Source organism: Nelumbo lutea, chromosome 8, assembly GCF_056320005.1.
Source record: "Nelumbo lutea isolate HS-2025 chromosome 8, American lotus-T2T, whole genome shotgun sequence".
Classification (NCBI taxonomy): domain Eukaryota; kingdom Viridiplantae; phylum Streptophyta; class Magnoliopsida; order Proteales; family Nelumbonaceae; genus Nelumbo; species Nelumbo lutea.
In genome coordinates this window covers 52,049,701-52,062,464 of record NC_142691.1, presented here as the reverse complement: position 1 = coordinate 52,062,464, position 12,764 = coordinate 52,049,701, and the positions used below count along the sequence as shown (strand labels likewise).

At 39.2% G+C, this 12,764-nt stretch overlaps 1 protein-coding gene across 1 annotated transcript in view; it reads left to right on the top strand.

The window, feature by feature from the left end:
* Positions 1 to 12,764, top strand: part of RID2 (S-adenosyl-L-methionine-dependent methyltransferases superfamily protein) — a 32,767-nt gene that overhangs the window by 8,326 nt on the left and 11,677 nt on the right. The window contains exons 4-6 of the mRNA XM_088959511.1: positions 2,549 to 2,632; positions 2,737 to 2,792; positions 9,437 to 9,493. Of these exons, the coding sequence (XP_088815637.1) occupies positions 2,549 to 2,632; positions 2,737 to 2,792; positions 9,437 to 9,493 (197 nt within the window). The remainder of the gene's footprint in view (positions 1 to 2,548; positions 2,633 to 2,736; positions 2,793 to 9,436; positions 9,494 to 12,764) is intronic.

The following is a 12,764-nucleotide window of genomic DNA, read 5'->3' as shown; positions in this document are numbered from 1 at the left end:
GCCTCGTCTTTGTCCATTAAAAACATTATTTGTTTAATTTCTTCTTTCTCAAAATTCCGTTCTAACCACATAGCCCTTTCCTCGATCACCCTTGGCCAATTCACCCCTTCCATCACTAATCTCTCATGTATGGATTTGAAGTGGTCCACGAACTTCTTGGCTATCTTATCCTAATTGGTAATCACGTCCTTTCCTATCTCAAGTTTGGTCACAAAATTCTTCCTCCTCCCATTTGCTAAATCATGAAAGAATCTAGTATTCCCGTCGCCTTCATTAATCCACTTATGCCTTGATTTCTGCCTTCAATAATTTCCTCCAAAGCATCTCTTCTAGATCCTTTCAATTGTCTTCTCAACTCTCTATCACCCTCATTCAAAATATTTTGAGATTCTTTTTCATCCAACTCTTCAATCCGAGAGATTAATCTCATTTTTGTTCGTAAACTTTCCCAAAACGATCCCTATCTCCACTCTTTTATTTTGCATTTGAGTCTTTGCAATTTCTTATGGAATTTTATGCCCTTCCACTTTACCCTGCTTAACTCCTCATCCCACCAATACTTCATTTATTCACAAAATCCAGGTGTGTTAGCCACATGTTTTCAAATCTGAAAGTTCTTGTTCCATTGACAAATGACTCCACCCCTATTTCGATGGGACAGTGATTGGAAATGACCCTAGGCAAGGCTCTAGAAACCAAATCTCCCAAGTGATTCTCCCAGTCTAAGTTAAAAAGGAATCTATCCCGTTTTCGAGCAGAGGGGATTTTCCTGTAGGTTGGATCAGTTGAATCTAGAGTTTAAAAGTGGGATTTCCTTTAGTTTACAATCTTCAATAAAGCCATTGAATTTCCTCATACTAGTTGTAGTTGTCTGTTGGGGACTGTTAGGTTCTCTAGTGAATCGTGTAACATTAAAATCCCCTCCCAAACACCAGGGACCATCCCATAGGCCCTGAATTGCATACAACTCCTCCCACATTTTGTTCCTTTCTCTATAACTATTAGGGACATAAACATTGGTTACAACCCAAACAAAACCATCCACCACATTTCTAAATTTAATTGAGACTGAAAATCTACCTATCAATTCCTCCACTGCTTCCACCACATCACCCTTCCAAAGAGTGATGATTCCCCCCGAGTCTCCCCAAGAGGGAGCTGAGGTCCAACCTATACCCCTAGATCTCCAAAATCTCCTAATCCACCTTTTGTCTGGTTCGGAGAGTTTTGTTTCTTGCAGTAGCGCAACTTCAGGCTTTTCCCTTTTTAGCAAATCCTTAATCACCCTCCTCTTTCTCGCACTTCCTAGGCCTCTCACATTCCAGCTAATGATTTTCATTCCTTTCTAGCATTCCTTTCATGCCACAGACTCCATAGCACAGTACCCCTAACACATTGCCACAGAATTTTGTCTCTTTGTGTAACATCTCATCCAATTTGTGCTAAACAACTCTTTGCTATCTGTAGGAGGCACCCAACACACTCCACTAGAGAGAAAAATTGTTCCCATAACTGAGATGCATAGGCACAATGCAACAAGAGTTGGTTGTACTACTTTAGTCATTATGATGAATCTTTTTTCATGCATAGGCACAATGAAAAAATTGTTCCCATAACTGCGTTGGATATGTATCAAATTCCATTTTTTCATGGATTATTGAGGGAATCTTTTTTTTTTTTTAGTTTTTGATTAGTAAGAAATTCAGTTCATTGCATAAAAAAGATCACCTAACTACCCCACAAGAGGGCAACAGGCTATAAGGTACAAGATATGAACTAATACTTATTCCATTTTTGACGGACATTCTGCATATCATTTTCCATTTTTCTCCTTATCTGTCATAAATGAACTACTACTGATTTATTTCCTATGAAACGTTCATAGGTAATAAAGACAAACTTTTAGGTTTACTTATGTCCTTTCGCTTAGGTATGCAATATGATAGTAAACCAATGTTTTAAAACGCGGACACCTCAGAGGTATCAATCCCTCTGGCATATGCCTCGAGGCATTTTGGGGGTGCCTTGCCCCTGGAGGCACACCTCCAGGTGTATGCCTCCCATGCCTTTCAAAACACTGGAGTAAACAAGAGATGGAGTGTTGAGCCTTCACAATTATTCTATTTTTTGGATGTGTCTATGTTTCCATGTTACTGAGTTAGATTCATAGTTGTATGTCAATTCTGACTCCTGTATCCATATCCATGTAATGCTGGTTTCTGATCAAGTTACAGCTTATTGGTCAAGAAACTTGAATAGGTACTTTGAAATGCTTTAAAATTAAGGAATGAAAATCATCTGGTGAAGTTGGACTTGAGAATTTTGAGCTTGAGAGAAGTTCCATCACCAGCCCTTGGTTGCACAGAACCTTCACTTTGTGCTGTAATAGGGTTTTTTTGTTTTTTTGATGAGTGTAATAGGACTCTTTTCTTAAAGTGGGCAGTGGCTCTCTTTTGCAGCCACCTTTTACCTGCTTTGTTTGTGCTTAACGTCATATTGGATGAAACTTGGGAAGTCAACTTTGTAACTTTATTTTTGTTGTTTGTAGGTTGTGGATCGGGTCTTAGTGGAGAAACACTATCTGAAAACGGGCACCGATGGATTGGCCTGGATATATCACAATCAATGCTTAGTATGTCAACTGTTTATTTTTCTTATAGCTGAAATTGTTTTCTTTGGGGTCTTCCCAATTCGTTTCTCTTGAAGGTCCTCTATCAATCACTTCTTTAAATGCAGATATTGCATTGGAAAGGGAAGTTGAGGGTGATCTTATGCTTAGTGACATGGGTCAGGTAGCTCCTTGGGAAACCACTTGGTTTCTTTTCGTTTCTTTTCTATGTAATAATGTTGGTTTTTGCTTGAGTTGCATTTTTGAGTTTCATGATACGATTATACGGTAAATATAATTCTTGGGTTAGGCCTTAGTTGATCAAGTCCCTGTATGGTGCTCGACTTGTCTCAATCAGTAATTGTGAAATTGCATATGCCATTTGCTTCTGTCACACAGTAATGCAATGATCACCCACTTTTCCATAGAAAGTTTAGGGTCCATTATTGATTTTTTTCTATTTAAGTTCAGAAATACATACAGCTTAGGAAGAGGCACGAGATGTTACCTCCCCCAAGGACTGAATCATAAGCACTAAACATGCCCAAACCTGAGAAACAAATTACAAATTAGCCCAAAACAGATCACCCCTTGACACCCCTTGCTGATCTGCTAACCCACTGGAACCTAACAGTCATATTTCTTGTCATCCATTTAACTTTCTTCACCAGCACCCTGTAGCCCCAACAAACTGTGTCTGGGCTATTCAGCCAGCCCACTACTACCTTGGAGTCTCCTTCTACTAACAAATTGCTCACTCCTAATTGACTAGCTGTCTGTATACCTTGTACCGCTGCTAGTAGCTCTGCCTTACAGAATCACCTTCACCCACCGGTCCTAAGAAAAGAGACAACATATTGCTGTCTTTGTCTCTCAGAATCCCTCCAATTTTGGATGGCCTTGGGTTACCTTGGCAGCTATCATCAAAGTTCAATTTTACCCCTCCATTCGGTGGGGGTTTCCATTCAACTTGTAATTTGTTCTTGGTGGAGACTGTAGAAGCCACTGCTTTCCAATTTCTCCTTAAGTCATCAAAGGAGAAATCTGCCAACAATCGTGAAGATTTCAGCCATGAAGTTGTCTTTGTCAATATACATTCCTTGACTTCAGCAAGACTTCTTTCATTTTCTGGAAATATTCTAGCATTTCTCTCCTCCCATAAGATCCACAAGGTGGCGGCTGTAATACATTTCCACATTATCTTCCCCCTTTTTGTCAATCTCCCAAGAGCATCTGGAGTGAACAGCAGCTTTACTTTAGAGGGCAAGTTCCACCTGCACCAAAATAAAGAAACAACCCAATTCCAAATATTGGCAGCAAAGGAGCATGATATCAACAAATGGTTATAGTCCTCACCATTCACTTTACACATAAAGCACCAATTTGGGGACAAACACAAAAAAGGTTTCTTCTTTTGCAAGTTTTCCACAGTATTGATCTTACCATAATAGTCTTCCCAACAGAACACTGCTACTTTAGGGGGTATTGGCCTTGACCAAACCTCTTTAAAAGGGAAGATCTGAGAGGAAGGGTTAGAGAAAAGGGCTTTAAAGAAAGATGTGCAAGTGAAAGAGCCAACCAGGTTTAGAGCCCAGACTCTTTTGTCCGGGTTGGTGGGCTCCAGGCACACCGAATCTAGAAGCAACAACAGCTCTGAGACACAATGAAACTCTTCATCCCTTAACCCTCTCCGAAACCCAAAATCCCTATTTAAAGCCAAAGGGCAAACCAGGGGGAAGGAACCAAGAAATGGGTTTCTTTTTAAAGAGGGAGATGGAATAGAGAGAAGGGAAATGGTCTTTTAGGGGTTGAGTGCTCACCCAAGTATCTTCCCGAAAAAGAATAGAGTTTCCAGAATGAGCATTGTACCTTACAAACTTGAGGAATTTAGGGAGAATGCCAGAGATAGCCTTCCAGGGGCCACCTCCAAAGCCACTTACCTAAAAGAGCCTCATTCTTACTCACCACATTCCCTAAGCCTAGTCCTCCTTTTTTGCTCCGACTCACCACTTCCCACCTAATCAAGTGATCTTTTTTCTCTTCATTAGGTTCCCATAGGAAGTCCCTCATCAGTTTTTCCAACCTTTTTGCCTCCCTTTTAGGAATTCTAAAGACTGACAGGAAGTATAAAGGCAAGTTGGCTAAAGTTGCTTTAATCAAAGTAACTCTACCACCCACGGAGATGTAGTTCCTCTTCCAAGCTGCCAATCTTTTTTCAAAATTTTCAACCACCGGATTCCATAACCTACCTTCCTTTGGTTTGCACCTAGAGGAAGTTTTAGGTAGGATAGAGGCCACTGAGAGCAAGTGCATTCTAACAAGGCTGCTATAGACTCCACCTCCTCTCTATTCAAATTAACCCCCACAACACAACTCTTCTCAAAATTTACCTTCAAATTCGAGGCCCTCTCAAAGTGAATTATTAAGTCCTTCAGATTCCTTACCTCTATAAAATCTCAACCTTCACAAAAGATTATTATGTCATCTGCAAATTGGAGATGGGTTATTGACACTCTGTCTCTACTTATTCTCCACCCTCTTAGAGATCCGGCTCTATCCGCTTCTGAAAGGAGTCTACTAAAAGCATTGGCGACTAAGGTGAAAAGGAAAGGTGACGTGAGATCACCTTGTCTTAGACCCCTACTAGCTGGGAAAAAATCAGTGACTACCCCGTTGACTAGGATGGAATAATGGCAACTAGAGAGGCAACCGTTTATCCATTTGCACCACTTGTCCCCAAACCCACACTTCCTTAGCACGAGTGATAAGAATCCCCAATCCACTAAGTCATAGGCCTTTTCAAGGTCAAGTTTACAAACAAATTACTCTCATTTATCAATTTTTTTTTCTATTTAAATTTTCATAATACAACTGCACATTAGATTTGGTATATTAGTGGGCCTAGTTGATCAAACTCCAGTGTGTGGCTTGAGTCATTACTGGTAAGCATCAAGTCCCATATCCCATCTTCCTTAAACACACATAGACAAGAATAGTATCATATAATGACAATCCACCATATATACATATTTTAAAAGAGGGAAAGAGTCCCTCAAACTAAGTACAAAATATAGAGATATATAGGTCTATATTTCCTATACAAAAAGTATAGTAAGTGACCTGGCTGTATCCACTATTCATTCATTTACAAAATCCGCAAAAAGAGTCCTTTACAACGTTTTTTTTTTGTTTGATAATTGAAATTAATTCATTAATCAAAGGATAGGACTACTACAAGCATCCAGAGGAAGGTGCAAGATGCAGCCTCACTCTAAACACAAAGGCTATAAAACAGCCAGAAAGAAAACAAAACAGAATCAGACAATTACAAAACAGTCCGCACCAAATTATCTCTGTTAACCTTTTTGGCAAGTGAATCAGCAAAATTGTTTGCCAACCTTCACACCCATTGGCACCTCACGTTCATGTATTATGTTAGCCATCTGAATTTCTTTATAAAATCTCTAAAATACCAATGAACCGAATCCAAATCCAACAACCACCTTAGAGTCACCTTCAATTATTAAATTCTTCACATCAAGTTGACTAGCTAGCTGAACCCCTTGTAAAGCTGCTAGTAATTCCACCCTGTTAGAATTTCCACTCCCCACAGGTCCTGAGAATAAGGCTTTTATGTTGCTGTCCTTATCTCTGAAGGCCCCTCTGACACTAGAAGCGCTTTTTGAGTGCTGCCATCAAAATTCAATTTAATAAAATCTTCAGGGGGTTGAAACCGCCTGCAATAATATCTCCTTATGAGAGGAACTACTCGCCATTTCTGGCCAACACCTCCACAACTCATTGAAGGAGAAAGACGGGAAGGAAGTAGTAGTCTTTAATCAGTGTATGCCCTAGTCAAAATTCCGTCCTTAACTTCTGACAAATTACATATTTCATTCCTATCATGGAAAATCCTGGCATTCCTTTCCTTCCAGATTGTCCACAAGGCATCTGCTCTAATGCATCTTCACATTACCTCCCCCTCTCCCCCCACCCTTTCTTTTTGTAGACCAAGCAAAAGCTAAAGACTCAAGCAACAATCTTGCTTCTGTTGGCAGATTCCCACAGCACCCAAAAATAGCAAAAATCCAATTCCAAATAGTCAAAGCAAAAGAGCAGGATATAAGTAAATGACAGCAATTTTCACCATTAGATTTGCAAAATATACACCAAATTGGGGACAAACACATAAAAGGTCTCTTCTTCTGCACATTATTCAAAATATTAATTTTCCCATGAAACACTTCCCAGCAAAACACAGAAACCTTTGGAGGAATAGACCTAGCTCAAGATTCCTTTACAAGGAAACCCAAAGAGGCGCAGGCATAGAACAGGGGTACTTGTAAGAAGAAATCGAGAAGGAGCCTTTTACATGAACTAGTCCTTTCCCACTGGTTCATGAATTTCCTTTCAGTTGTGCCTTTAAATTTCTTCTGTTTACCTGGCCATTCTATCAACACCTTTCGACCTTCCAATTAGCTGCTTGGGATCTACTCCCACCTGATTGAAGATCCTACTATTATGCTCCAACCAAATGGTCCAGCGTAATGCCCCAGGAAGTAGCTGTTGTAATCTCTTATCCCTTTTGCTGAATGCTTTAGAAGGCCAAGCCACTATCAGAGAAGACAAATCACCTGGCATGACCAAGGCTATTTTCAATGATTGCAAGAAATGACACCATATACAGTAGGATATTGGGCACCAGTGCAAAAGATGAGCAGCATCTTCAACTTCAGCTTGACAGAGCACACACTGATTGACTATAGGCAGATCCTTGGAAATAAGGTGATGTGTGGTAGGAATTCTGTTAAGGATTGCAGTCCACAAAAAAATTTCACTTTCAACTGCCACTTTGCTTTCCATATTCAAGACCATAGAATATGTTCAGCCGAGATGATTACAAGAGATTGATAAAAAATCTGACTGAGAAACTACTGGAACTTCTAAGGACCACCATATGCAACCTTGCCTTGAGGGGTCAATTCTGGCCAGCTGCAGCATGCTTAGCGAATTGGAGAAGTCCTGAGTTTCCTGATCATTTAAGTTTCGCCTCAGATGGGGATCCCATACCACTGGTTCACCCAGGATCTCAGTAGTCTCTTATTTGAGGCTCCTTTGTTTTGTGCCAACATGTACAAGGGAAAATTTCCTTGAGAGGCTGAATGTGCAACCAGGGATCTCTCCAAAAGGCAATATGGTCACCAGCACCTGACTTGAAAAAATGATATTACACCAGAATATCTGATTCAGTTTGGATATGCCCTTCCATAAGTTGAGCCCATAGTTCCATACGGGTAATGAACCTCACCTGTAGACCAACCCTGATTATCCTGTCCATATTTTCCTGAATTAGTTTTCTCAACGAGGCATCCTTCTCAGAGACAAACCTCCATATCCACATCCCTAGTAGTGTTTTATTTACTGCCTCAAGAGGTCTGATTCCCAAGCCACCCTGAGATTTGGGCAAACACACTTGCTTCCAAGGCACAAGGTGTAGACACTTCTCACCATCCAAACCATCCCATAAAAAAATCTCCTGATAATCCATCTCAGTATCAATGAAAAGATGATGATCCACCTTAAAACAAGGGAAATGCAAGTCTAAACCTTCCTTCTGAAACATTTCTTCTGGTTCTTTGCCATTTTACTAGTTACTTTAATATGTATGCAAAACATGGAATCTGCCTCCGGTTTGGGACTAGATCGAAAGGTGAAACTCCTTAATCTTCAGGTTTTGATAAGTATGAGATCATGGTGAAAAGCTATAGTTATCTTGATTTCTGGTTATGATTAAATTTTGCATAGTATATATAAAATTAACATAAATGATTCGTCAGATCTGATTATTTTCTATTGGTAGAGAAGGTTCTTAGATAGATAGATAAACCCAGAATGGACTTTTTCTTTTTGAGTTTGTTGGGCTACACAACTGGGGGTAGTCCATCGCCCCTACCCATAACCAAATAATGGTAATTTGAAAGAAGGAATGTTAGTAAACAACAATATATGCAACTCTTAGATTTCCTTTCCCTCAAAGGTGGGATCTGTGAAAAGACATGCCCAACTCTGTTTTGTAATGTGTTTTGTCATGGGTACAACTACATTTGTAGGGCAAAGTTTACAAGAGTTGCATAAATTCATTGTTTACTGGCATTCCTCTTAAAAGAAGCAAGTAAGCTTTTTTTCTTCATCAAAGCAGAGTTATACCTTAGATGCTATCTTTTAGACTTTAAATACTTACCCTTCCACATTGATATTTATACTTCATAGTTCATACTTTATTATTTATTGGATATCATGGGTTTGTATGCATTTTTTCCCTTTAATTTTCCCTGAAGAGCAACAAGTCAACAAACTATATTGTAAAAATGCAAATTAGACATATAAGAAGACTATAAAGGAACAAAATTGTCTGGTATGAGTAAGGTTTTTTGTGCAAAATTTTAGCATTTCTTGTTTTGTATGTTTATTATGCTTTTTTCTTTTCTTTTCTTTTCTTTTCCTTTCTAGTGTCTGGTAATTGCCTTGCGATTTTACCATCTGCAAAATTTATTGAACTGTTTTTTCTTTTTTAATTTTTAATATGGTCCTGGTTTGGATTTTTTTTACCAGAGTTCTGGTTGTGGTATTGATTTTGGATTTCTCTTGCCTCTGTTATGGTTTCATCCTTGCTTTTACTAATTCCATGATTTCTGCCATTTAACAATTACTTGTTACATTCTCCTTAGTCAAAGTTCTTGTTTGGTGTTATCACATTGATAATTCATGGTCAGTGAGTTTGTGACATTGGTTCCATAGACTTATGATCAGACTGTGCTGTGGTTGCAGGGCTTAGGATTCAGACCTGGAGTTATTGATGGTGCTATTAGTATCTCGGCAGTTCAGGTTAGCTATGTATCTTTCTATTGTCTTGTTTTCAAATGATATCCAGCACCCCAAATACATGTGGTTAAGGCTCAGTTGCATTGACTTGAGTATTTGCTCATAAGTTGTAGCTTGTAAGTCATAAGGCATAAGATTAATACGTGATATATGTAATGGTTTTTGTGTTACTTGTGGGTACTTGGTTCATGATATAAAACCGTGTACATCAATGAGCCAAACTTGAGAAAGCATAGCTTAGACTAGTTATCCTGGTTCAAGATCATGCTTATCTTAGCATGTGGTGCCAATAGATTTTACCATTAAGAAATCATTGAGCTAAGGCTTATTCTCCACCCATTGTAACTAGATAAGGAAATGATACCGAAGTTCACAGATGCAAAGTTTTCATAAGAGCCTTTGGATCTTTAGAGTAGGGTAGTAGCACTGTGAGAGCTCCACCGAAGATCATAAGATATGTAGTGAGTAATGGTGATGGTGCTGTATATTCTTGTATCATCAATAAGGCTACTCAGTCTAGGTTGCTTAGAGGCTGGAGGGTAGGCAGAAATGAGGTGATAGTCACCCATCTGCAGTTTGAAGATGAGGTTGTAGTGGGTTTTAGAGATGATATTGAAACTTTCTTTTATTGATGTATTTTCAATTTTATGTATGTTTGTGGGTGTTGCCTTAACACCCGAGATGGATTGTGCTATTTTTTATTGTTTAATGAAATTTTCTTTATTATAAAAAAGGGAATTGTTGAGGATATTCAGAGGCCTGTTAGAGATACTCTAGTTGGGGATGAGCGACAGAATAATAGGAGTGATCCAAGAGTATGAACAGAGATGGGTGAATCTTTCCAACAAATCCCTAATGTTAGGGAGTGTTACTAAACCAAATGAATAGGGGAGGATAATGGAGCATTCAATCCTAGAAGCTGCCTCTACCCATCCCTCTTGTTCAGGTACTATTGTCATTTTGGTTTTGGATACTAACTCTTGCTTTGTCCCTGTTAGCTTTTCTCTAGGTACCCAACCTAATTGAAAGCTGTAAGCCCATGTTAGAGCGGACCAAGCATTAAATGAGAGGGAAGAGGTGGAAGAGAGAAAATGAAAGAATGTGGTGGTTGATTAGGAGGGGAAAGGCAGTATAATTTGGGAGTTAATAGAGTCCTATTTGAAGAGTTAAAGAGGGAAGAACTAGAAGGGGAAAGTAATTTCAAAGAAAATGAGGAGGGAGGTAATTTGAGGGAGAGGGTGGTAGAAATTGGGGAAGATAGAGGTGAAGGGAGAGAGGGTTCTTTAGAGAGTAATAACAAAGATGAGGATGGGGCCAATTTTGTTGGGAAGCTTGGCTGCATCGTAAAGAACCCAAATGATATGAAACTTAAGGAAAAATAAGGGTGAAGGGAAGGTGAGGAAGAGGAAGTTGGTTGAAGTTGAAAGACTAAAGTGTTGGAGATAAAAAATATAGTGTGAGAAGGGAAAGGATAAAAGGGAGTAAGTAGGAAGAGAAGTAATAAGAGGGGGAGGAACCGAGGAAAAAGAAGGTTGAAAATGAAGATTTTAAGTTGGAATGTCCAAGGTTTAGGCAGTGCTAGGAAAGTTTCAATCATTAAGGAGGTGATAAGGAGAGAAAATCCTGATATAATCATTTTTCAGGAAACCAAGCTGGCAGAGTTTGACAGAAGATGGGCTAGAAGTCTATGGAGGGGTAGGGAAGTTAGTTGGCGTCTTCAGGGGGTATAGTGGCCATTTGGAGAGATGAGGTGTTGACTAGAACTAAAGAGCTTGTGGGTAAATTTACAATGACCTTAAAATTTCAGCAAGTAGACAATGATTTTGAATGGGTATTAGCAAATCTGTATGCGCCCAATGGTTATAGGGAGAGGAATGAATTTCTGGAAGAATTGGGTGATATTAGAGGACTTTAGGAGGTTCTTTGTTGTATAGGTGGATATTTTAATGTGATCAGATTCACTAAAGAGACAAATAACAGGAGACAAGGTAGCACTGCTATATGAGAAGGTTTAACCAATTCATAAATACCTTTGAACTTAAGGAATTGCCTCTCTTACATAGTGGTTTTACTTGGTCCAACCTCCAAGCCAACCCAGTTTGTTCTAAATTGGATAGGTTCTTCTTCTTGGTGGATTGGGAAGAGCATTGGGGAGGTTTAGTGTCTAGATCTCTACCTAAGGTAATTGGTAACATTGGGTCATTGGCCAATCTCCATTTATAGGAAGGAGCTACATGGGAGAGGCTGAACTCCCTTTAGGTTTGAGACCATGTGGTAGGTCATTCGGGCTTTGTGCAAAAGATTAAGGAATGGTGGGGGGAGAGTAACCCTAGAGTAAAATGGAAAAGATTGAGATTCCATAGGAAGTTGCGATTTTTGAAGACTAAGGGCCTGTTTGTTTGCTCTAACGTCTGACATCTGAAAGTGCAATAATTACATTGGTGAATTTTTCTTTCCTCTGAACTCTGAATAAAGAGAATGGTGTTCTGAATTCTGAATTCCGAAAAATGGTCAAATGTCAATTTTAACCCCATATATGAGAACTTTTGTTTGTGGTTTTGGTGTATCATTAGAAAACAAAAAGTTGTAAGATTTATCTTTAAGAGATAAGAGATAAGAGGAAATGAACATTATAAGATTCCTCTTAAAAGATGTGATTTAAGAAGAAACGAACACGCCCTAAGATTTGAAAATGGAATATTCAACAATTTGGGAGGATTGGAGAGAGGAAGCATATGGTGATTACTCAAATTGAGGAGTTGGATAAAAAGGGAGTGGTGTATTTGTGGAAAGGGATAAGGAAACAAGATGGTCTTTGAGGAAGCAACTGAAAGATATCCTCTAAGGGTAGCCTAGTGCACAAGGCTCCCACCAAGCGGGGTCTAGGGAGGGACAAATGTACCCAACCTTATCCCCGTACATACAAAGAAGTTGTTTCCAAAATTTGAACCCTAGTCACTCAGGTTTATAAAGAGGAAATTAGCTAGAGGCAAAAATCAAGGCATAAATGGGTTGGGGGTGACAAATCACATAACAAAATGGTAGATAAAGGAAGAATCATATATCAAGATTAGTGGTGGATGGTGTAACAATCACGCAACAAAATGAGGTAGTTGGGGCCTTCAAAGAGCACTTTAGATGAATTTATAGAAGACCCTTGAATGATAGTGTGACTAGATGGCCTTGATTGGCCGAGTTTATCTTGTGAACTCAAGGATTGGTTGGAGAGGAGTTTTGAGCTAGAGGAAATCAGGGAGGTTGTGTTTTCTATAGA